A 26,927-nucleotide genomic window follows, 5' to 3' on the forward strand; every position below is an offset into this window, starting at 1 on the left:
TTCTTGTTTTCCATAACTGAATAAACAAGAATGAAGATCTTTCTCTTCTGATTAACATTTCTTTCCCAAAACTACATAGTGCACCTTTAAGCAATTGTAAAGGTTTATAAACATCAATTGCAACTTTTCAACAGATATTTTTTTTAGTACATGTTTTATAAAGCATTTCATTGTTTGTTAACAGTGAAATAACACTGACTTCTGTGATCTGTGTGCTGTAGTCGAAGGCAAGTCTTCACTAATGTGGAGAAATGCGGTAGGAACCATTGCACGGAGGAAGTAGTTTTCCACACGGACGTATTTCACCGAAAGCTCACAGGTGTCATCATACCAAGCTAGCTGTTAGCTGCTTTTAACGTGAGCTCTGTCAAATAATTTATCGGGTAATTTAACTTCTGCCTCCGCCGCTTATCTGAGCGGGTGTTTGCTTCTCAGAGGACGTGTCCAGCGGCTTGTGAGCTGTCTCTGAAGCCGCTGTATCGTTTGGTGCTCCGTGCTAATCGTTAGCCAAGTGCTAACAACAGTGACAGCGACCAACTTAGCTGCATGTGTCTAGCGCTGCTGTCATTTCAGGTGGCAGCGGATCAATTGGGATCACTGACAGGTACATTTACAGTATTTTTTCTTACATTGAGCGAGTCAGCATGACATGTTATCTTCTTGTTAACGCCATGTGTGGATTCAGATGTTTCAGTTGTGTGTCCATATGCCACTGTACCGCTGGTTGTATGAGATAACGATAAGAGTCATTGCTGTGTGGATGACCTGTCTGATTTTGACATAATGTACAAACATGTGGGGGATTACTTATGATTTGTGTGCCATATTTGCAAAAACGGCCATGCTTGCATAATCTAATGTGAATCTATACTACCCACCTGTACAGACAGCACAACAGACAGTTTACAAGTGTCAGCTTGTTAGTAACACTTCTCAGGCAATACACAGGAATGAAAAGAGATGGGGTGACACTTACTATACAGTGTAATTTGGTTGTATGAATCAGGAACCAATATTGTAATTACAGTGGAAAAAAACAATGCCATAGGGTAAAAAAGGGAGTATCCTGCAAATTAGGCATTTTCGAGGAAAGGACAAGTAAAGCATACTTTTAAGTATTTTGTAAATACTGGATAAAGCAAGTAAAAGTAAAAAACAAACAACAAAGACCAACACATTAAATTGCAGATTGCTTAATCTGTTATTATAGTCTAACTGAGGAGTTAAAAGGGGACAGCAGTCAGATTTTGCATACCTTACTCATACAGTTTAATTAAAAGATTTTAAATGGTAATAATCTCTAGGCTCCTCATTAAAAATGAGATGTTTTAGATTCACATACATATATATGTATGATTGAATATGTTTAACATTAACCTGTCCATCTGAGTTTTCAGAGATATTCCAAAGCCCCTTTCCTTATCTTACTGTGTCCTGTCTTTGTAGCATATACTTCTGTTTTTTCCAAACTTGAGATTTGTTTCCCATCACTGTACCCATGGGGTACTCTACTTGCATAAACTAAAAAATGAAAGACTTGGAATGTAATTTAGTTCTCCTACACTCTAAAATGCTGCATTTTTACTCCCTTGATCACAATAGTCTAGTTAATCAAACACACGGATGTTTTGGCTGTGCCTTCTTTGATGTGAAATAGTCATTTAGCTTAAATATTGAGTCACCAAAGCATGTTAAAGTACATATTAAGAAAGTACAGTTCGCATACAACACATAGTGTTAGAGGAGTTATCCAGTTCATTACCAACAGATGTATCAAGTGTTTACCTTTGGTAAGATAGTTAACCTCAGAGCTGCCTGATTGAACGTCTCACAGGGCTACAAGAGTAAACACTCACAAGCACCTGTATACACACAGCAATATTTAATTATAAGTTGTGTCAAGTTTTCAGTTTATGTGAATACTGCTCTGCTAATCTATCTGTTCATCTCTGTCTCTCTCTCAGGCGCTCCCAGCAGACATCATGGAGCTCCAGGCGGTGTTGATGGCGGCTGGTGGGGGTTCTCGTATGACTGATCTGACATACAACACCCCCAAAGCAATGCTGCCTGTCGGCAACAAGCCCCTCATGTGGTACCCGCTGAACCTGCTGGAGAGGGTGGGCTTTGAAGGTGAGAGCTTAGTTTTTCATTGAAGTACCAGTATTACAACCCCTATTACTGCTACACCTGCCTCGATTACTGCTACCAATACGACTGGATATTATGAGGAGGGTTATTTGTGTTTCAGCTTACCTATGGATAATGTATCAAAAAATTCACTGCACTAACACTGCACTATGCATTGAGAATTATGCTGCCCAGATAGTCCTCTTCTCAGGACTTTGTGGGGTTGTACAGACTGTGCTTGAGTGACAGTTTCATCTCACTTTCCTTTTAGTTTAGTTTAGATAGCTGAAAGATTATCTTTAGACAAGCAATTTTCTGTCATCCAGGGCTGATATTGTAACATATTCCTTGTTAACGCCCCACATTAATTGGATGTGATGGTAGTAGCCACATGTGAGCTGTTAGCCCTCCATTCGCACTGTGTGTCAGTGGCAGGGGTGGAAATTGTTACAGGAGTGCACTGGCATTCTTGCTTGGTTTCCACATAAAATGTAAAGACGCAAAAATACAGCCAGTACTTCGAGTCTAAGTTTATGTGGCCCACTTGGAAAAGCTGGAACAAAACGTGAGCAAACTTCATTTCAGCATTAATGTGAGATCCCCTCCTACTCAGACACAAGGACTAACTGTTTGTCATTTTGAACATAAGTACTTATTAGGTAAAGCTGCTGGTTTAAAAACCCAAGTAAGAATTTGATGTCCCTCAGTTTTTTACATTTACTCAAGTAAATAAAGAAAAACTGCTTCGTTCAATTTTATCATTTTGATGTAGCAAGGACAGGATGACAGAGAAGATTGTAGACTAATGTAAAAACACAATTCAAATTAACTGATTGAAATAAAAAGATCAATTGCAAATCAGTGAGCAACCATTGAACTACAAAATGTACTTCAACAGACTAACTAATCTATTGTGATGGATGGATTGCAGAATTTGATGTTGCAAGTTGGTCACATTTCCTTTACTTGCCTGGGCAAGTTTGAAACTGAAGCAGATGGTGGCCAGCTCCCAATGATACACTGAAAAAGAGACTACTGTAATTGATTGGGTTAAAATTGGTTAACAAGGTGTGTTAAAACATACTGGATAAGGAAGCAGTTATAAACAGTTGAAGTTGGAAACATTTTAAAAATGTGGTACACCTTCTTTGCTGCTGTTGCATTTTAATAACCAGATCGTAATTCTTTACTACGTTCGGTGGTTGTTTTTAGAGCCCCACTGATATATTGGTTGCAGATATTATCAGCCTGTATTGGCCTTACTCCCGAATAGCAGCATTGGTATCATGCCCAAAAATTGATTAGCGGTCGGGTTTTAGTGGTTTCGCTGTTCAGAACTTGTTGCTATAGATTTGGATTTGGCAGTCTAGCAGTCAAAGCTGTGGTTAAATGGAGCTGCTTTGTTAAATCTATAAGGTGCCCTATTGACAGATGTGATGAGGATGAAACTCTTGAACATATTTACTTTTAAAATGCCGGAGGTCTAAAAATGTGTGGGGGAAACATCAGATATCAGACAAAAGAGAAGCAGACCTTGGCACTTGGTAACATTGTAAACACAGTATATGTGTGCCTCTTACTTTTTATGTATTTAAATTCTCTCTTGCATTAACTCAATAAAGTACTATTTAAAAATCAAAAACAGGCGAGTACACTTGCAGATTTCCCCCAGCCACATGAGGTTGCTCCTTTCACTGCATAAAAAGTATTATGTTTACAACCGTGCTGTTTTTATTCTAGTCGTACTTTCACCAGCTTGTCATCACATCAGCAGCCATTGTCAGGTGTGCATTTCCTGTCTAGATTTACAGTCCAGATTTTTTGCCTCTCGTGCTGCAGCCTGCAGTAGGTCCAGAAGCTCAGGGCTTATAAAGGGATTTGTTGCAGTATGCTGTTCTTGCCAGTAAACAGGGCTGTTTGTTATAAAAGCCTGTAGGTCCTCACTAGCCTAAATAAAACTAACGTTCTATACATAATCATCCTGTGTGGCCAGCAGTTTACTGTGTGCAGCCAGCTAGCCAAAGCCCTGCAATTTGGTTTTACTAGGCTGACACAGCTAGAGTGAACAAATGCCCGGTAGAGAACATTTTATGCAGACAAGGCTAATTAAAGCAGACGGACTCTGCAATGTACCAGATTCATAAAGTGGTGCAGTAATGTTATTACCAACTTTATAAAAAGCAGGCCAGTGGTCTTAGTCTGATGTAAGCTTCAGGATGTGTCATAGTCAAATGGACATTTTATTTGGACTTTTCTTGGGCATGTATGTAGTGGTTAAAGTATTGTACTTCGCAGAAAATGTACGTTGTTTTGGTTGATTTAGATTCACTGAACAGGTCCTGATGACCTCTTTCATTCAAGAAAGGATCAGAGATAGAGACCATTATTTCTAAAATTCTTTTGTCATATGAAATTAAAGATCAAGGGATTGTTTAAGAAATGTCATAACTGTCATAAAGATTTGTCTTGAGCAAAAACATGAGGGATAATGACAATTTTAGCAAAAATTAAACATAGCCTATTGGCTGAAAGGAATCATAATAACTTAAAATTAACTACAAAGAAAACAAAACATCTTGCAACAATGCTCCTGTGAGTTATCATGATATGTTCAGCTCTCTACCAGTTTATATAATGTCTCATATGTATTTCTGTGAACTTTGTCATCAGAGGTGATCGTCATCACCACCAAAGAGGTCCAGAAGATGATGAGCACAGACCCTAAAATGAAATTGGACGTGAAGATGAAACTAGATGTGGTTTGTATCCAGGAAGATGGAGACATGGGCACCGCAGACGCTCTCAGACACATCCAGCAGAAGATCAAGGTGTGTGTGTTATTTTTTTTTATATATTGTTGATCATTAACTGCTTTTATGTGTAGCCAAGGTCATGACAATTAAATGTATTTCTTGCCCTGAGTTTATTTCTCCCCGGGTGGAATCTCAACAATACTAAAAAAGAGTGTAACACCTTACACACATAATATATAATATGTTTTTTTGGTCTTTAGGTTCCGTATTTGATTAGAAAATGAGGAAAAGGAGTTCAATTTTCCAATTGGGCCAAATACAATTCAAAGACACAATTCAAAGACAGTCAGGTTTCATTGTCATGAAATAAAAACGCACAACATTTAACAGACTTAACTTGGTTTAAACTGGTTACCATGTGACTTTTTAAACCAATCACATTCCAACCCTTATTTTAAATGACGAGACTTCCATTTTCCTCCCTGCTCTGCTCAGGGTCTCATAATGAGAGTCTGTTTTTTTGTTAAGCGTCATCCTCTCTTGAGCAGAAAGGTTGGGTTGGAGGTAGAGTAGAGAAAAATGATTGAGGGGGAGGTTTAGGTGGGCGTTTTGTGTACTGCCTGGTGACCACTGATCCGTGCCTTTTCCTCCCCTGAATGGTCAAGGCTGCTGAAGTGCCTCATTTCACCTTTTTAAAATACACACAAACATGCACAGGCACACACTTTTGCACATGGTGACATGGTATCCATGACCCCCAACCTCAATTTCCAGACCCCCTCTGTATCCTGCCTGCTGATCCCTCCATCCCTCCCTTCATCCGAGTCTCTCTAAACAGATGAGGTCATGGTTGAGGCTTAAACTCCCTGTGCTGCCAGTTTACCCGGTGCACCATTTATTCTCATCCTGTAGTCATGCACATCTGTGCAGCATTTGTGTTTGGGTATGTTTTGGTATATGTCGTCCCTCTGTATATGCCATGGTTCTGACTGACCTCCTGTGACCATGAAGGCATGTTTGTATGAGGGTTTGTGTAGTTTAGGACCGTTAAAGTATTTCTGAAGCCGTTGCTCTTGTTTATTGTTTGACAATCAATGATTGCACAGGTTTGGCTTAGTATTGTTGAGTCTAAGGAGATCTGTGCTTATAGTGAAATTACTGCTTCCTGTTTGGTTTCTCTACAATTTCTAGGGGTGGGGGGAAATATTGATTTACCTAATTATCCTAATTATTAGCTTCAGTGATTCTCTATTCATTTGCAAACACCATAAACTAGTGTATCATACCATGTAACAGAAATGAAAAAGGCAGAAAGCACAAGTACAGACAGCTGTGATGCTGTGGAGAAGAAAAAATGATTCAACCTGCCCAAACTACAGTGAAGCCAAGCTTTCGGATGCTTTTTCTATGTTATAATCTCCTGGAGAATGAGCTTGACATGACTCATTCAATATGCAAGATTTTACGAGTATTTTCAGACTCTCAGTGCAATCAGTGTGTACTAAAACATTAAGGATTTACTATACCGCAGTTTAAAACATAACTGGCAGGTTAAACGTGCCTTCAGATACCTTATGTATTTAGAGCGTACCACATCAAACGTATATTTGAAGGCATAAGTGTCCTGCCGCAGCAGCTCATTACATTCTTCACAGCAAAATCAGTTGGCTGTGCTATTGAAAAAAAGATTAATCAGGGATTTAAAATGCTGAATTTGTTGTGACAAGTGAGTTTAATGTTTTTTCGTCCGGTATTTGAATGCGTCTGTACAGATTCTTATTATTCTCTATGCTCAAGAGGTTTAATAGATGCATAGTATAACCACACTCACACACACACACACTTAAACAGGACTAGCTCCAGCATGCTCCCATTGAGAATAGTAGAGTTCCTAATCCTTTGAGCAGCCAGCTAGATTAGAGGCATTGAGTTACACACTCACCCACTGGAGGGTGATGAGTGAAGAACTGTAACCATGGCCTGCCAAATCCCAGCACGGAGATCACTCAAACTGTCAAACTGATGCATGAGTACAGTATACACACACACACACTCACTCATCTCTTTACACAAACACCCTCCCGTGAGGGGATTTGGTGTAACCCTATCAAACAAAATGCTTACAGGAATCAGTGTACACTCTGTGTGAGCAGAGCAGGCCATTCCTCATGATTATTGAAAAGAGAGATTACAAGCAGCATATTTTATTTTGTTCACTCTTCAAACAGTGAAGTTGCACAAAGGTGGAGGGACATGCCTGATTATGACTGGGGTCTTTCACAATAAGCCAAACTAGTGAAAGGAGTACTTAACATGCACTTTTTACTTTGTATGCTTAAACCCCCTTTGACGTTTTTATTATCAGTCGGACTTAATCACCTGGCAGATGAGTGTATGCAGGTTAAATAGAACTATATATACATTGGAACTGGTAATTCAAAGGTTCACTTTTGGTCTAAATATGCAAGTCAGCTCGTAAGACTCGGGACAAAAGGTGAAGAGAGAGAGGCGAGTGAGAGATGGAGCTGAGGCTTTCCATTTGAGAAGGACACAGAAAACATACTTAGATGAGACTTGCTCTCGACCTTCAAGCCCATCAAGCTTTTTTTTCTCCTTATGGTGACAGAGAGTAGTCCAAGGTTTCAGTAATTCTAATGTTAGCTAATGTTAAAAGTGGCCCACATGATTTTTAGGTCAATGTGACATGAAAAAAGTTAGATGGTAGACTTTTTATGCTTGCTGAACAAATTAGTTAAATCCTCTTTATTCATTACAGCAACATCTAGTTGTATTTCTATGCCAGACAACCCAGTCATTCGTTTGTTCTGAACTAGATACATTTGAAGGTAGGAATCAGATTGTGGTGAAAATGCACTTGTTTGGTGTTTGCTAAGGACATGAAAAATGAAGAAACATGAGAAGATTGTATCAACTCTTTGGAATGAATCTTGGAACATGCTATTCAGTTCTCATTACACATCGATGAGCACACAGAGTCTCACACAATACCAAGAGCAAAGAGGATACCAGGGAATTTAGAGTTTTCTAAAATGTTGAGACTTTCTTTAACTATGTGGCCAGTTGATTTGTTTATTCCTGGTGTTAATAATTTGCACTGGACTGATATTTTACAAGTGGCTAATGTGCGTGTGAGCTTATAAATAGGAAACTTTGCAACAGTTTCATATTAAAGGGATACGTTAAAGTTAGAAAAAACAGCTGAAAGCTGCAGACTTGGGTGTGGAATTATAAAAACTAGTAGTGGTCATTTTGTTTCTTGTTACCACCAAAAATATTACTTGATGTTTAATTTGTAAAATATTGGATTTAGTATAGATGATGATAGATATTTGGTTGACAGTTCTTACACACGTAGAATTGATAAAAAAGGCCATCATCAGGCACAAACACCATACGAACAAAAGTTATTAGTTTTTCCTGTTTCTGTTTTCTTACAATTGCCTTATGTGAGGTCATACATGTAAAGAGGGCGCAGTTCACCTCAGTTTTATATACATTAAGGGGATAGATTAGAATTGACGCTATTCACCCATGAAGACCAACCAACAGAAAAACTTTAATGAAAACAACTGAAAGCTACATAAAGCTGCAGACTTGGGTGTTGATGCACAGCGGGATAAACAATACCAGTGTGTTTGTTTCTTGTTAAAACCAAGAACATTTCTTAATGGAGCTTTAATTTTAAAAAAAACAACGTCTGATTTAGTGTAATTGATGAAAAACATTTAGTTGACTAAAAGTCTTTGCACCGTTAGCAATAAACACTTCACAAAATCCTTCCTAAAAAGGGGCGAGAACAACCATTTAAACATTATTCGATGATGATACAATCCCACCCATCAGGCAACCCATAAACAAAAATGGCACAATTACCATATATACAACGTTTTAAGATTTTGTTAAAGTGGGTCAAGATTGTGTAAGCAGTAGTTTCAGGTTGATGTCAGCTGCCGCAGGGACAAGTGTGCGTGTGTGGTTTTGTGTCCATCAGTGTGTGTGGTCCTGACCTGTCCAGAGATCCTGGCTGTTGAAAGGCCAAAGTGTCTCTGTCTCTCCAGCTGACTCCACTCTGCTGTCGCCTGAGTGTGTGCCTGTGTGTGGGGATCATGCAGGCGCATGTTTTTTTTTTTTTTTCCCTCTCCATTTGTGTGTGAGTGTGTGCACTGCACATACTTGTGTGCTCTGTTTCTGAACATGTGTGCGAGCTCGCCTGTGTGTGATAGAGGGAGAGGAGAGTTGAAAGGTCTCGGTGTCAGCAGATCTCCTGCAGACACCTCCAGCTTTGCAACGGCTGCTTCCTGTCGCCAGGTCCAGACCAGGTTATGCCGGGAGTTACCTCTAGGTCAACTACATGACCCTTGACCCCCCTGATACCAGCCATCTACACACTGACACATATACAGAACTCCACTCGGGCTCCTCAACATTCAACCACAGTGCTCATTACTGAGAAAATCCAGCGAAATCTTTAATCTTTGGTAATTTCCCCAACCCATAATCCATATTTTTAAGTGTTTCAAATTGCCTGGTAATTTATACTTATCAGACCTGTGATGTTATATTTTACTGACTATTGTAAAAGCATGTTGACATGTGCTCATTTTAGTGAATGCAGTAAATTAATTTTTGCCAGTATTTTGTCGATAATCCCTCTTCTCTTCAGTCTGTCCTGCGCCCCTCAATCCATCTTTTATTTCAGTAGTTGTTGATTTTATGCTCATCCATTTTCTTCCTTATTTAATGCTGCCCCCCCTCCTCTCTCTCACTCTTTCTTTTCCTTCTTCCCTCCGCCAAAGACAGAGTAAAGATGTCTCTGTCATTAAGGCGGCTGGTGCTAATGGTGGGATTAGTACTCATGCTGACAGCCTTCATCACCGGACAGACAGAGGGATACCGCACACAAATGTGGGCGCTCCCACATGTAAACACACATACACACTTGCAGACATGTAGCATCAGTGGAGACCAGTTAAAATGAGTAATGGTAGGTTTTGTGATCTCTGTCGTTGGTGGTAGAGTAAGTGATATGTCTGAGGAATTCACAAGCTGTGTTTTGATGTACAGTTTTAAACACATCTTGGTTTACATATAACATAGCTGAAAATAGTTTGAGTTTTAGTTTATGATGGGAATAATCTTGGGTGGATGAAATCCTAAATCTTTCTTTGACAGATGATGGACTTTATAGAGTTTTAAACAAGAGCGTGTTTTGTCATTTGAATATGGGAAGTCCAGCACCAAAATCTGTTTTCTTGAGTCATTGTGATGTTCGAGCTGTGCTGTTGTTGGATGAGTTCATAGGAAGGTGCTCAAAGTCAGCCAGCTTCACTTTTCGTTACAGAGGAAGGTAGGAAGTTATTTATGTGACATCGTGTCAGTTTTTGCCAGGAGAATGAATTAACTGTGTGGATACAAACATATTTGGATATCTGCGAGGTTCGAGGTGGTCTTGATTTATTTTAGCCACTTATTTTTTCAGAGATATTGTAGTTGGTTACTTTCCATCACTGGTTATTCTGGATTTTTATTTTCCTCTAAATGTTTATCGGTTCCAAATATCAGTTATCGGTCTCATGGATTACTAATACTCAGTATCAGTACCAGCCCAGAAAAAAAAACATATCAGTCAGCTCCTAATATGTAATGTACCTTAACCATGTAAGATTCAGTCATGTCACAACTTTTCATTTCCAGTTATTTGTTTGAATTCTTTGCCATGGTGTCACTGTATTGGGATTTTTATGCAAAAAGACTGGCAAGGCAACTCAAACCTTTTATAATAAAGCACACATCCAAACAACAGAAATGGATCAGCTGAGAAGAAACAGACACATTCTTTAACAAAACCAATGAAACGACGCAGGATTTATTACTCACTGTCCTCAGAGTTGAAGTCACTCTAAAACAGGCCGTACAAGTGTTTGTGTGGAACGGGCTTGAATATAAACGATGCTAAACTTGGAAGATGTTCCTGCTGACCAAGTTATTCCTTCTTTCTCCTCTTTCTCTCTCTCTGTCCATAATTCTGTCTTGTCTAAGATCCTGCTCAGTGAGCCAGTTTCTGTTGTGAATATTGCAAATGACACAGTCCAAACCTCGCATGTCTTGAGGTGTTTATGTGGAGCATTGTCGCCACATTAGTTTATGTATAGTCTACATGCATGACTGTCATGAGTGAGCAAACCTCGCTTTGTAAACATAACTCACCAATCAAACTGTCCGTCATGTATTTCTCTGTTTTTGTGGGCTTTTATGTGGGTGTGTGTGCGTGCGGGGTGACATTGGAAATGTCTTTAAAACCACAACAGGTGGGAGGATTTTGTTCCAAAATAGAAAACAAGCCAGAAACTCGTTTTGAAAGCCTGAAATCTCTTTACATGGTGAAGTAATCATAGTCCAAAAAGCAGATCTTGCATGTTATGACCATTTTGTCTTTATTTACAATTTTTTCTCTTTCCAATCTCCCTTCTCAGACGGACATCCTGGTGGTGAGTTGTGACCTGATAACGGACGTGGCGCTTCACGAGGTGGTTGATCTGTTCAGAGCCCACAATGCAACACTGGCCATGCTAATGAGCAAAGCCCATGAATTCACAGAGACAGTCCCGGGCCAGAAGGGCAAGAAAAAGACAGGTAACAGGAAAAGTGAATCACAGGAGATTAGATTGTTTACATTAATTACTTTTTTTTTTTTTTTTTTTTTTACCGTGTATGACATGATTCTTATACGAAGGAAACAGCTTCCTCATAAATGTAAGAAAATAAAAGTTTTGTAGAAAATTGCTAAATTTGTCATTTACTGTTAGCCTCCATTATTTTGTGCTAACATTAAATATTGTGTATGTTTTTCTCAGCTGAGCAGAGAGACTTTGTGGGAGTGGATCAGTCTGGGAAGAGGCTGCTGTTCATGGCCAATGAGGCCGATCTGGAGGATGGACTATCGATTAGGAAGTCTATCATGAGGAAGTAAGTAATTTAAAGACGTATTTATTTTTAAACATATATTGTCTACTTACCTCTTGTAGTACATATCCGTGCAGATAGGTTTGGTTTAACCTGTCCCGGTTTTAAGGTATCCATCTGTAATATATCTCTCTCCAACCATATACAGCAGAGGTGGGTGAAATTTTATTTGTGGTGCTATTAGAAAAATCACATTTAAAAACATTTAAAAGCTTCTCTTCTCAGTATCAGTGTCTCGGTAGACCTTGTCGTGGACAGCAAGGTACCTCTAGTGCATCTTTGTGCTAAAGTCATGGCCAACTATATTTTTTGTACACATATGCTGGCTAGGCTTGACTCGGTTTTGACTCGGCACGTCAGCACAGCGTGGCAGGTATTTGCATATCCCTTACAACAGGTCTTTAACTTATGACACACTTGTCTTGGGTTGTAGTCAAAGAAGTGGCTGTAAATACTCTTCCTCCCTTTCATACTATAGATGAACAGCCTCTAACAAAAGTCTGCTAATCCGGTTATAAATACGTTTAATTTCCTATAAATTCTTTGCGATAAAAGTCCCTTGTTATTTAGTTATTTTAAACTTTTAAGCAGCAACATCAGGAAATGGGTTTTGGGTCTTCACCAGCAGTAACTTAACTCAGCTCCCAAAACGGCTGAAAGCGAAAACACAATGAAACCGTAAAATTTCAGACAGCAAATGTCTGAAAGTACAAACAAGGACACTGGAGAGAAAATAAACTTCAAACGGCACAGATTCAGTTAGAAGCTAAAAAAGTATCGCAACACACGCTTGTTTGAGGGAAGGAAGGAGGGTTGTCACAGGTTGGCTGCAGCCGCGAGACGTCACTGCAGCCAACTTGGAGGAGAGGCGGCATGTTTTTTATATCTGTCATCACAAATTTGATCACTCGTTACTAATTAACATTAATTCCATAAATTTCTGAGCCTGTGCAGTATTGTCATTGGAAGACTCTAATCATGAGGTCAGTAGAGATCAGTGTTTAGGGTTTGACTGATGGTAAATATCTCCTGCACATCTGTAGTTTCTAGTCAGGAGAGCAGATGTTTTGGTTTCTAATCAGTCGGTATGTTGTAGGCTTAAGGTTCTGTGGCTGGTGTGTGGGATTTTTGTTACAGGAAGAGTACTCTAGGTAGGTTTTCGTTTCTGAGTCCTAAAATGCATGTATGTGTGAGAGCGGGTGTTTTGGGAGCTCGTAAATACTTCATGGAGCCAAAGCCACTGTAAATTCTGGCCAGTAAGAGGGGGGCCAGAGCAGCTGCTTGCATGCTTCCCTGCACAGGGAAATCTTCAGCCACACACACACACACACACATATACACACACACATTCTGTCTTTTTCGAACACACACAGAAATGCTTATATGAACACACACAGACACGTAACATGACCTCCAGGTGGACATTGATGGAGAGAAAACAGTCACACGTTGTCACAGTGTTATGGAAACACGAGCCCACAGCTAAACATTTATGGCTTACATTGAAGGACTTATAACTTTTAAATCACCTCCGATCATTTATACGCACAAACGTCACACAACCACACGAAACAGATTTTAAAAATCTCTTGACACACGGTATTTATAGCCTCAAGTTCATTACAGAATAAATATCTAGAGTTGTGGATTTTTGTAACCTGCCATGAGGTAGTTTTACAAGATCTGACTGTTTTTTACATCAGTACCATCCAGTCAAAGGTCACTTGGTCATGGCACATCACATACACACACACATACACACACACACACACACACACGCACACTGCAGGTGTCTCCTTTTGTTATTTGCACACTGCCTCATTCATGAAACATTTGTTCTCTCAACTTCGTTCTTTGGCCAGAAGATGAATTCTCCAAAGAGGTTTTTTTTTCCTCAAGTTTGACACAAAAGTATTATGTCACTACATACCATTATAAATGAAGCATTGTGGTGCTACAAAGATGCCTCAGCCTGTAAATCATATTCTCCAGATGTAAGGGAACATGGTTGTTTGTGACAGAACGTAGCAAAAATAATTATCATCATCATAATTTTTATCTTTTTTCGGGGAAAATGATCACCATTCCCACAAAAACCCTTACTCATATCACAACATCTGTTAAAATAATCACATATGATTTTTTCACTCTTTATTCATTCAGCCATCTCTCCTTTATTATGTGCATCCCTCCATACACCCATTCATCCATTCTTTCATCCTTCCATCCTTGTTCAGCCTCTGCCCCATTTACTTTTTTTTCTCCTCGCTCTCTCTACGGTTTCCACATGGTTAAGGTGTGTTAGCTCAAAACCTTCTGCACATGTGAGATTGTTTGACCTGGAAATCGCTTTAAACGCTGTGAAAGGACTCCAGCAGAGCTTCCCCTCGTACATTACAGCTCCACCTGTCAGAGTCTCTTGGGCTGGAGGGGTGGTTGACTGTGTAAGAATAGGCCCATTCAGAATCAAAATCATGAGAAAGATTCAAGCAAAACCATTGACGTTTCTGTTTTTGTGTAATGTCATTAGATACAGTCGATATAAAATCACAAATTTACATTCATTCGAAGCCAATACTTCTGCATCATGTGCCATTACTAATCATTTTGAAGTTCAAATAATTATAAAAACAGCCAAGTATTTATGAGAAACATTTCTCAACTGCAGTGACATTTAAGATATTGGAGCAGGACTTTGTTTGCATCTGTTAACAATGATGGCACAAGACAGAGGCTAAAACCCAGTCAACACAAATACCACAGGAAATAACTTCCTTGAAGTGCAACAAAAGGACATGATTAATTAATTAATTCTAAACACACAGAGAAAGTAAGTATTTTAACAGGTTTACTGCATAACTTATGATTATGCTGTACTCCATGTACTAAACGAAATGTCACAAGTGCTATCAACATAAGCTACTAATGTAGATGGGAAGTCATAAAAGGATAACTCAATAATTATTATCTTTTACTGTGTGCTAGTATATCAGGTTTTTGTGTGTCTGCTTTATTTGTTTGATGGATATCTGTTGTATTACTTGTTGGCTCATTTCTCTTTTTACTACTGATAAATACTCATGATACTGGTCATGATACTGATAAAACATGGAGTATGGAGTAAACATGGGCTGAGACGATTCGTCAATTAATCGATTAGTCTTTCGGCACACATTAATGTTGCTATTTTGATTAGCAATTTCTTGTCATTTATCGAGCAAAAATGGCAAACACATGCTGGTTACAGCTTCTTAAAATGATTTATTATTTATATTTATAATGTACGTAGAAAATCTTTGTTTGTCCAACAAAAATGAAATTTAAAGAGCTGACGTTGGGCTCTGGAAAACAGACAATTTCACAGACTACACAATAAATACAAAGTATAATGTGTCAATGATCTCACAAACCAAGTGTGCAGGTTTTTCTCAGTTGTGAAGAGAACATTACTGCACCAGCAGTGCCATATAACACAGGTTCAAATATGTGAGTCAGCTTAATTAAGGAAGCATCTATTAGACTAGCGTGGTATTAAGGGAATCACACATTTTATTTTGGAGGCAATAGTTGAATGCCCTGAATAAGCCCTTCAGCCTTGTTGGCTCTGGAGTGAAAACCTGACTAATGAGGGTATTAACAGTCAATCCGTTGCGTCTGAGTCATCGTCCGCTGTGGGGTTTTAGTTGTAACAAAATAAGACATTATGCCATGTGTGTGTTTGTGTGTGTTTGAGAGCGAGAGAAAACTGACTCCTCTCTCCCACTGAGGACTTTAGTGGTACTTTAGTAGTCCGTCATTAATCCAAGGGTTGAGTCATCCTTGCCTGCAGAGGCACTAAATTCCTGCTCCCCTCGACATCGAGCTCTACAGCACTCGCAGCAACCAGAAATCACATGATGCCGCTGTCAGTAAAAGCAAGATGTTTACTCTTGTTTGGGAAATGTGAGATGCTTGTTGTAGTTGGATTCTGCAAAAATTGTAAACTAATAAAGTAGCATGTTGTCAGTGTTCGATGTTTTGAATCAGAAGGTCTTGGAACGGTTAAAAGTAATGGAAAATGGTCAGCAGGAATACGTTAAAAATTAACATTCGATCAGATGTTGTCATTTGGTACAGATTTAGTTCAGGGTTGAAGATGAGGGAGTCTGGATTTTTGGGTTTCTAGGAAAAACTTGTTAGTTTATTCCTGTTTGAGGCCTCCTTGAATAGAAATATATAAGAAATATATACAGCATATATTCGTTTTGTGTACTTGTGACTGTGGTTTTTCTGTTAGACTTAATTCTGATAAGTATTATTTCAGTGAAATAAAAAGTGATCGATTAAATTAAAGGCTGGTTGAGAAGGATTTGTCAGTTGTGATTTGCAAACACAACATTGAAATTTGGCTCCTTCCCTTCTTAATAGCTCGTGTTGGATGCGTGCTTAAGTTTTTATAGAGTAACACCCTGTACTCTGCTATTGGCTTTGGGGCTACACACCCACTCGCCAAAGGTTGACGCCCGGAAACACCCAGAAGGTAGTTAAATACTAAGAAAAATAAGGAAATACTGGCAGAGGGGCAGGATCTCTACAGATCGGTTATAGATGACTGATAGGGGTTACTTTTATATGAGTCTATCAATTTTTTTGGAAAATCCCATTCTGGCTCAAATTTTTTGGTGATACGTGCAAGGCCTGGTGCAAGTAGGGCCAGTGTTTTCATGTGTGTTTCCATGCCTTGCACAGCACAGCTTGGATGCGGAGGCCATAGTATTTTGAAGGAAATCCAGGAGTGTTACATCAAACTTAATTTGCTATCGGTTTTGTTTTTCTTTCTACATCATAAAGTCACGCTAATAGCTGCAGTTGCTAATGCAGGATATCTGAGTTTTTTGGAGTGGAGTCTCACATCACCTGAACTCAGAGTATCTCTGCGAAACAGCAATTTTATGAAAATTAATATTGGGCTTATTAAGTCTATTGGAATGTGAGCAGTGGTGCTATAACATGCAGCAAAGCCCACATATTTAAAGGGTGAGCTAACTGTTTATAGCATCATCTAGTAGCTGTTTCATTAAGGTGAAAAGGTGCGTCAGAATCATTCATCATTCAGCTACACAGGTGATTTATTACTTGTCCACATTATGCTTCGCGTCTCATTAATCAGAGCGGCATGTTACACATTTTTACATGTTTGGAAAAATAGAGACAACCACCCCAGTCATGCACGATCAGCTGCTGTTGCCAGGGTGGTGTTAGTTTGATAATCACCATTTGGACACGTGTTTTTACCCGGACGAGTCCGCATCAAGATTACGTTAGTTTAACAATAATATTGACCAGCTTTATTTATATGATCCGTGGCTCTGGTCACACTGGGTTTACTGGGTAGAACTAGCACCTGATTGCGAGACCTCCCTGAAATGTAAAATGTTTATATTTTATGAATGAAAAGCCTGAAGTGAAATCCTGCTCATCCCTCATACCTGTTCTTCACTATGCTGACTTTAAAGGGCACCTGTTCTCTCTCTCTCTCTCCTGCCCACCCGCAGGTGCCAAACAGTGATGTCACATGTTGGGTGTTGCCATAAATTCCACTTTAAGCCCATTATACACACACACATACACACACACACGCAGAGACAGACACACACAGAGAGGCACGCACCTGGGAAATGTTGTATGAATAAATACATTTGACAAACACCCACTGAGCGTGTCTGTGTGTGTGTGCACGCACATGTGTTTTTATGCTTTTGAATAAAATACCTTAACACAGACGGACACACACGCTGTTTGATTTATGGCTTTCAGCATCTGGTTGTAAAATATGTGTGACCAAGCAATCCTCCTGAGTCACTCTAGTTATACTGAAAGACTGGTGAAGAGAGGGAGAGAGAGTTGAATGGAGGGGAGAGGACAGAGTTGGAAAATTGTAGAAAAGAGTTTTTGATGAAAGGGAGAGCAAGGAAATGGACAGAGGAGAGGAAGAGAAAGAAATTGCCTCAAATGTCTTGTTTGATCAACAACTCAAATATATTTAGTTTATTGTCACAGAGGAGTGAAGAAACCAGAAAATATTCAGAGAAATATGGGATATTCTGAGAATTTTAACTATCATTTCTTAATAAATTACTTAAATCGATCAATGGATTATCAAAATAGTTACTGATTAATTTAATAGTGGACAACTAGTCCATTAATTGTGGCTGCTCTACCTGGCACCCCTGTAACCATTTCTGGTACTTCTGGTATTGATGTCTTCTAATCAGTGTTGTGGCTCAGATAAAAACTGTTTCTGTTACTCAGCAATATGTTGCAATCAAACAAAAACATTTAAAAAAAAGTAGAGAAACATATCAAATGGAGATGCTTTCTATTCAGGACCTGGTGTCTGAAATGATGAATAAATAGGGCTGGGAATGGGACTCACGATACAAATCACAATATGTTGCCCATGATAACGATAGTATCACGATACAGTAATCCATACATTGCAAGATAATCAAATAACAGTACATTACGATATCTGTCAAACTGAAGAAAACAAAATATCCCTAAAAAGTCAAAGTGCAGGAATTATGTATTTTTTTTCACTGGATTGAGGTGTCAGCGGTGTTAATGGAAGTTTACATGAACTGAGATGAAACAATATATAAAAATGTGCAGAAAATGGGCCTCTTTATCACACACACTGATTGCAACTTCTCCATGTCCATGTCGGCCACCATTATATTGTAAAATAGCTATAAACTGGCAAGAGGCCGAACTGCAAGAAAGCAACAGCCGTTAAAATGTTTAAAGGAGGATTAACTATGGCTCACTAAATTCTTTTTAATTTGTGTCAATGAAGTTCACAGAAGTTTACACCAGAAGGAGTTATGAAGTAGTGACTCTTGCAAGTAAATATGGTAGGGGACACTGTTTCGAGCTCCATGTCTCAATAAAAATATCAATATTTGGCGCCACTGTATTGATAATACACCATATTGATATTTTCCCCCACCCCTATGAATGTGAATCACATGCCCATGACCTTTTCAGCCACCAGATATCACAGTTTAAACAATAATGAGTTATTTTGAGCCAAGACTTTTGACAGGGATTTCCACTGTCATCAACAAAACACTAAATAAGCCTGACTAAATGTTTTTGTCAGGCAATCATAACTTTGACTCCACGCCATAATATTAGTGACATCTGTAGTGTTACATGAACACTTTGGTTTCAGCCACACTACTGACAGAGGGGCTAATCGTGGTAACTTTTAGTTTTGGCTACCATCCAGCTTGTCTTGATTGTCCATAACATAGAATCTGTTTGTTGTTTGTTTTTCCAGGGGCAGCTATTAGTTTCGATTACTCTCAGTCTAAATTATTAAATTGGCTCACTCAGATTTGAACAAAACTAAGAACAGTGAACATCCTGTCTGCTTTTGATTTAGTCAAGGTTACGTTATTGTTGTGCAGTAATGAGACACAGGCTTTTCAAATCAATCTTTTACAACTTTAAAAATCTAAATCACTGCAGCGTGCTTTTGAAAAATGGTTCGCAGTAATAGAAGGTATATGTGATTTGTACTAAATGGGCTAAAACATGTAAAAGCAGTGGTATGGTTCCTTTAGGAACAATGCACCCTGCAGTTTTTATGATATAATGATTGAAAGGGCAGAGGAAGAGGAGGATGGGTAGTGGGAGAGGATGAAGGGGTGAGGGTGGATTTGTTTATTGAAACCTGGAGGATAAAATGGTTTTCTTTGGCTCTCGCTTCGTAAATGTCACATGTTCAAACTCGGGCCACCGTGTGTCCGCGTCCGAGGAAATGTGTGAATGAGTGAATGCATGTGTGACTCAGCCCAGTGGGGCGACATCTACGGTAGCTGACAGAGGACAATAGACAGATGTCACTATTTTCTGACTTTTATGTAAGCCTATGGCCGCGTCTGGTTTCCATCAAATGTTCCTGTCCTATGTGCAAAGCGGAGGTAAATTAAAAGGGATTTCAGTAAATGAGAAGCAAACATAAAACATAAAAACAGCAGGTGATGAGAACAATCAAAGCAAGTTGTCCTCCAAGTAGCAGCCAGGGAAAAGCTGCTTGTCATGAAAGTGGTGTGTGTGTGTACAGCTGTGGGACTCCACAAATGCATATTTTGATGGAAATTCTGATATTTTCTTTCAGCCTTTGCATCTAAAATGTCCAAGATGAATCATTTTTTAGCAGGAGTTTTTGCAAAGCAAGCTAACCTGATGCTGATGTTTAGTTAAGTCTTTTGTTGTTGTTATAATGTTCCCCTTTTGACTCTTTGTGTCTGTCTTTTACTTGCAGACATCCCAGGATGCACATAAAAACAGGCCTCGTGGACGCTCATCTGTACTGCCTGAAAAAAGCAGTTGTGGACTTTCTCGCTGACAACAAGTAAGGTCTTTCCCGTATTTCTCACGTTGAATATAATAATTAATATATCATTAGACAATTGGCTATCAAACCTTGAATTTAAACCCTAAATCTTTTCGAAAATAATTTCAAAAAAGTCCAGTTTATGTCTGCAGCGTGAGCAGTATAGGTATTAAGTACACACATAGACTTGGACACAGTCATACACACATTCACATTGGCTGCTTAATCTGCAGCAAGTGTTAAACATGGTTACATGGTGTGTAGGGCTTTGAAAGGTCCTGTTAGCAGGGTATTCTAGCGAGGTGTTAATTTGTTTTACTATGTGCCACTGAGGCAGGCTGTTAGGCCTTTAGCCTCTGAAGTGAAGCAGTGTCACAGGGAGCCTCCTGTAGCCGCCCAGGCAATAGATCCACGGTTAGACTGAAAAATCATAGTAATAAAGTTCATATGTTGGAATTGGTCAGGTAAAATGCTTTGTAGCTTCCAAAGTAAAGATGATAACCGGATCTTTAGAGGCAACATGTTTTGAAGAAAACGTAGGAAAATAAGACAAGACTGGCAAATGTGGTAGTCAGTCAGTCTGTCTGAGCTGAGGCTCTTGTCTATTCACTGCTTATGGCCAGAAAACACATAATGAACAACTACTCCTGTAATGAAAGGAGATCTTCATGCAGCATTCTCACTGTCTTGTTTTTGAGAGAGCAGAAAGGGGGATTTAATGTTTAATTTTTTTTTAAATTATAAAGCAGGACTAAGTGCTATATAAATACTGTGGAAGTATTAAAACGCTCAATCCAAAGAGAAAAGCACGCAGCCTATATTCAGTGACTGTGCCTTTAAACAAGCCAGCAAGCATTTTCATAAGGTTGTGACACCACAACTTAACGGTCACGTTCCTCAGCAATACCCCCAGTACAGCCATGGTTGCCAAAACACCGGCCAAGTTGATGTTGAAACGCGTTCAGTGGGGCATTCTCAGGCCTGTGAGAGCTGTCCAGTCAGAGCAGACTCGGAGAGACGGGCACAGACAGAGACAGAGACAGAGACAGAGACAGCATTCAGACAGAAGGTGAATAGAGGTGTTGCAGCAATGGACAGCATGAGAAAAAGATGGATCCTTTAGTCACCACAACGTGTCTTAAAACATTTTTGTATCACAAAATATAGAGCCAAAACAAATGTTACATTGTCATTAGATCTGATTAAGTCTGACTGGTCTGCCCTCAAGATGACATGTTGTCAGAAGGTGACAATCTTACTTTATTGTTCATGAATATTATTAAAACATTTTGGCAAAGTGTGAACACTTGAAGTGGAGGTCTTGGGAAGCACATTAAAAGACTGTTGACAGTATCAAGCATGTTTGATAAGGATGGGAAAAGATCCAGATGATTTGCAGACAAGGTTACGAGCTCAGGAAGATGACGCCAAATCTCAAAACAGGGAGGTGATGACACTATGCTGGCATGTGTGTGCTGATGTTTTGGAAATGGTCCCATTGTAAAGCAGACGGTTGGCTGAGATCAGATTGTAGAAATCTGTAATTCTCCAGTTCTACATTTTAATTATTTTAAACGGCGTGTCAGCATCATGCTAATTTTTGTTGACACATAAATAAATCCAAAGCCAAGTCAGCAAACACAAATCTCCCGACTCCTTTCTCTTAACCCCTCTTGAATATTTTTGGTTAATGCCAGGGCTACACTTAAACATAGTCATTTGCCAGAGAGATGCACATATAAATCTCTCGTGATGACATCACTAACGCACCCTCTGCCGCCACCATATATCATCTCTGTTGTTAGATGACTCATTTCTTTCTTCAACTCTTTTCTTGGACTTTCTTTTCATAGCTCATCGCTCTCTCCCTCTCTCTTCCTTTCTCCGTCTCTTGCTTAAGGAGAGAAATGGACAGAGTAACTGTTGTTTTTCTCCTGTCATTCAGATGGAAATTCTAATCTCCCTTTAAAAGAAAGTAAGAGAGGGCAAGTGAAGGGGGGGAGGCGAGTGTGTGGTGGTGGTGGTGGTGGTGGAGAGGAACACTGAGCACAGCAGAGTGCAAAGAGGAGGAAGAAATTAAGAAGGGGAAGTTCGCTCCTGGTTTACACAGAGAGAGACTTGAAAGCAGCGTTCAGCTTCATCTGCTTTCATTTTAAAAGTTATCATAACAACCTAAAGTGATGATTATCATTGCTTCATTTTACTTAATTACAAATAACTTTCATTCACAATACCTACTTATAATGTTGCCTAGATACATGGTCAACTTTTACTGAATGGATGCTAATTTCATCCAATAACATGAGTCTGATGCAGCCATATCTCCCCCTATGATTTATCACCAACACATTAGCGACATAAAGTAGTGCATGAACTTGAACTGCAGTAGTTAAATGAACAAACTGTATTTATCCATTTTAGGATGTCTGTTTCTTCAAAGTAGTCCCGGTTTTTGGCACAACCTTGGCCTTTTCCTCTTTGTTGATACAGAATCAGATGCTGAGCACAAATGGCAGCAAAGTATTTGCCAAGGACATTTAGCGTTTAAGAGGTAGTGTATACAGAGAAATTGCGCATCAGATAATTGCAAGGTCGCGGAAAAATGTGTTAACCATCTCAGCTGTCTTTTCTATGTTATGTCAATAGATGCAGAAAGTAGTTCCCCTACAAACTCATTTCCTCCCTTGTTAATTTAGTGTTTCACTCAGCCCAAATCACTCACTGTCTTCTTCTTGTGCTGTAGGTCCATCTCATCAATCCGTGGTGAGTTGGTACCGTATTTGGTGCGGAAGCAGTTTTCCAAAACAATCAACAGTCCGAAAATGAAAGACGACGCGGAGGATCAGAACCAGAAAAAGAACGACGGCTCTACAAACCACGGTCAGTGTTCACACATGACGCAACTTCAAAATCAGAGGGAAGACAACATCTAAGAGCCACATCTCTTGATCTTATTCAGCATGGACAACGTATAGTTTTGTTTTTTGTTCTAAATTAAGACTGACACACACCTCGTACCAAGATGACAAAAAAAGGACAACTCTGCCTATCACATGGCAGACAAAACCTCCTAAAACAGCTTGCATTTCAACTCCCAACTCAGCTCTTCCTGCCTCTCTTTCTCTCTTTTTTCCTCATCCAGAGCTCCTCATCTCATCACGAGACGAGCCTCTCCTCCAGCTGGCCCAGGAGCGCTCCTGTTGGAACGACCACCGCGGTGACATGAGCGAGGCTTACCACGGAGGAAAGCTCCGCTGCTACGTTCACATAATGGACGAGGGCCCTTGCTACCGCGTCAACACATTAGCAGCTTACATAGAAGCAAACCGACTGGTGAGTCTGACACATCACATACTGTACATGTAAACATGACTTTCATTTGAGTACAGATTAAATGAAAGATTTATTTATAAATTATTGATTGATTCAAGCAAAAATACAAGCATTCTGTGATTCCAGCCTCTTAACAGTGACAATTTTCTGGTTATCTTTGTCATATGTAGTCAATTACATGATTTTGTGTCGGTGTTGTGGGCCTGTGAGAGCCTTAGTGTATGTATGTTGTATGTGATTGTGATCTGTTGTATCGTATTGTATGTTTAGTGGTGGACCCCCGCAAAAATGAGACATATATTCAATAATCTGTCTATTCTTTCATGGGATTTTCATCTCATGTCTCCTCTGTCTTGTCCCGACTAGGCCCCGAAGCTGTTTGAGGAGGCACCAGTCCACCCATCTGCTGTTATTTCTGAGAGATGTCAGGTAAGAATTAGAAGAAGTGTCATTAGTCAGATTCATATTTGTTCACATTTCTGTTATCTTACATTCCCTCCTCGTAATTGGCAGTTTTACTAATTATTTTGTATCACAACTCATTTGCTATTATTTCTCTGAGACTATCGTCACTGGTGTGTGTTTTTTTGTCTGAGTAATGTTAATGTTTTTGTGTCTGTGTGTGTTTGCGCTGCCCTCAGATGGGATCAGACAGCTACATCGGAGCTATGTGCCAGGTAGCAGATAAGACTTCCATAAAGAGGTCCACCATCGGAAACTCCACCGTCGTCAAAGAGAAGGTCAAAGTCGCCAACTCTATCATCATGCACGGGGTTACCATCGAGGAGGGGTGAGAACACACACATCTGCACACACACATGCACACACTTGTTGATGATATGTACTTTGAAGTGCTTCTGCGAACTCATTAATTTTAGCCTGATGAAAAGTTTCACCTTCAAGGCATATTTATTAATTAAAGTTCCAACCCTCACGTCATCTGTGTTTGATGTTCAGTTTTCACACGCGAGACAAAGCAGTAGAAGTTGGTAAACAAAGATTTCAAAATAAAAATCTTAGGTTGCCAGTAAAACTTCTTTTATCTCAGTTCAAACTTTCATATCTCTACATGTCTTGAAATGTTGTCGAACCATTTCTGCGCCGAGTCTCACTATCCCGAAAACCTCCCCTTCAGCTCTCAACACTGTTTGGTCTTTACATATAAAAGCAGCCTAGTTCTTCATTCATTGCATATCTTTCCATTGAATTTTCTAGGTGCTCCTATGTGCAAATGTGTGTGCGCGTCAGGCAGATGCTTGTGCAAATGTGTGTCCGTTGATGGGAGGTGTAACAGGTTTTTGTTTTCCGTGCACTATGGGGTCAAACAGGGAACGCTGAGTTAACAATGCATCTATTGGTGTGCAACCAGCCAGAGATCGGTTCCAAACAAACACAAAGCTGCTGGACTGAAACACACAACATCCATATATTTCATTTAGTCGCTAATTTACTCGCCTATAGCAGGTTTCCCACTGGTTATGGAATTTGTGGAACACTGTGGGGGCTTGAAAGGTGAAGCCCAGACAGCAAAAGTGTGGAGTAATTCTCTTAGGGAGTTAAAGAGCTTTGAAATTATTATTGGTAAGTAACAATAACGGCGAATGAAATGCAAATCAGAGTATTGATTTCCATTTTAATAATCTAGTAAATCATTATGAGGCGAATCCATTTTTTTAATTATCATTAATTTTAACATTGTCTGTATGAGATCTTCTCGATGTTTTTTATGGAATAACATTCCCAACTTGGTTGAGGAAACTCAGAAGGACCATGCAGGCAGCAGATATTGTATTTGCCTCATTAGATTGCACTTCAGGAGGACTGAAAACCCTACTCTGAATAGTGATGCATCATGATCAGCCACATTATTGTACATCAGGATTTCGTGGCTGTAGCTGGTAGATAAAGTTGTCAAAATTGACTGCTTTGTTGCAACAAAAGAGGAGCTACAAGTAGCTACTGTAGAATTAGCATGTAGATTGATCTTCTCAGTCTCTTAGCCAGAAACCCCGGTGGAAAGAGACTCATCTTGGCCTCAAGTCTGGACTTTAATGCACTCATTCACAGGCTCCTTTTCTTTTATCTCAATTTCTTACTCCTCCCTCTCTTTTCTCTCCATCAAGGCCTCAACGCCATCTCTCTCCTCTCTCTCTTCCATCTCTTCTTAAGCCTTTCAGGGACCCCAGCCAGCCAGCATGGGGACCCTCATCATGCCCATGTAGGTGCACGCACAAAGGCATGAAAGAACGAGAGAGAGAGATGGGAGAAGGGAAGAAAGAAGCGAGGGGAAAGCAAGCTAGCACGCAAGAAAGAAATTGCAATTCTTTCTTTTCTTTTTCTTTTTCTTTTTTTTTGAGGACATAAGAAGGAAGGAGAAAGAAGGAAAGAAAGAGCCAGTGTGAGGGGATTAGCAGACCCCGGCCATGTCGCAGAAACCCCTCGCATTTCTGGTTTCTTTGTTTGGAGCTGACCAGAACTTGTTGACAAAGCGCTGCGTGTTTGGGAAGGGGGATAGTAGGGGTCAACTTTACAGGGGGGTTGGCACAGGAGGTGGGGGTTGACGTGTGTGTGTGCGTGTGTTTGTGTGTGTGTGTGTGTGTGTGTGTGTGTGTGTGTGTGTGTGTGTGTGTGTGTGTGTGTGTGTGTGTGTGTGTGTGTGTGTGTGTGTGTGTGTGTGTGTGTGTGTGAGTGAGAGAGAGAGGATGGGGGGGTCACGGCAAGGAGGAGCCCTGGTGTTAGTAATTAGTGGTGTTTCAGCTCCGAAGCTTCTTTGGTGGTCTCTCTCTCTCCCTCTCTCTCTAATGTTACAAAACTCTGAATCTTGTAATCTCCCATCACCAACTACCACCGCCACCTCCTAGGTAGTCACTTACACACACACACACCCACACACACACACACACTCCTTTCTCCCTCTTCCCCCCAGGCCTAACCACCTGAATAGAATGGGCCAATACAAACCTGTCTGTGTGTGTGAGGTGCAGAGGGGCCAAGTGTGTGTGCGTCACTGCCTGGGCAAGACCAACATGTGTTCTCCACCGGGCTCCCCAAGCTACTGAAGCACACACATTCTCGAACACACACACTCCACGGTTAGCTGACACAGGACACACACTGTCTGTGTCAAGACTGTCTGTGTCTCCCCTCCAAGAATTTTATGGTGATGGTTTGGCTGAATGTGAGCGTGCACGGTGGGTTGGCACCACCAGCTCAGGTGGGACTGGAGCATAAGGCCAACAATGTTTTAACACACACACGAGCAACACAGCCCGGACCGCTGTTGTTATTTCATATATATGCTAATGTCATGTCATTAAGTCGGGTTGATTGGGAACGTTTGAGTGTTC

General features: G+C 40.0%; 1 protein-coding gene across 1 annotated transcript in view; it reads left to right on the forward strand.

Annotated features, from left to right (window-relative positions):
• The first annotated feature begins 289 nt into the window (after positions 1–289).
• eif2b3 (eukaryotic translation initiation factor 2B, subunit 3 gamma) overlaps positions 290–26,927 on the forward strand; it is a 32,401-nt gene continuing 5,763 nt past the window's right edge. The window contains exons 1-10 of the mRNA XM_073491938.1: positions 290–604; positions 1,965–2,130; positions 4,798–4,955; positions 11,375–11,534; positions 11,756–11,867; positions 20,176–20,265; positions 22,991–23,127; positions 23,390–23,580; positions 23,947–24,009; positions 24,222–24,370. Coding sequence (XP_073348039.1) covers positions 1,983–2,130; positions 4,798–4,955; positions 11,375–11,534; positions 11,756–11,867; positions 20,176–20,265; positions 22,991–23,127; positions 23,390–23,580; positions 23,947–24,009; positions 24,222–24,370 — 1,208 coding nt within the window. The 5' untranslated portion in view covers positions 290–604; positions 1,965–1,982. The remainder of the gene's footprint in view (positions 605–1,964; positions 2,131–4,797; positions 4,956–11,374; positions 11,535–11,755; positions 11,868–20,175; positions 20,266–22,990; positions 23,128–23,389; positions 23,581–23,946; positions 24,010–24,221; positions 24,371–26,927) is intronic.

This window comes from Pagrus major, chromosome 21 (genome assembly GCF_040436345.1).
Source record: "Pagrus major chromosome 21, Pma_NU_1.0".
In the NCBI taxonomy this organism is placed as follows: Eukaryota; Metazoa; Chordata; class Actinopteri; order Spariformes; family Sparidae; genus Pagrus; species Pagrus major.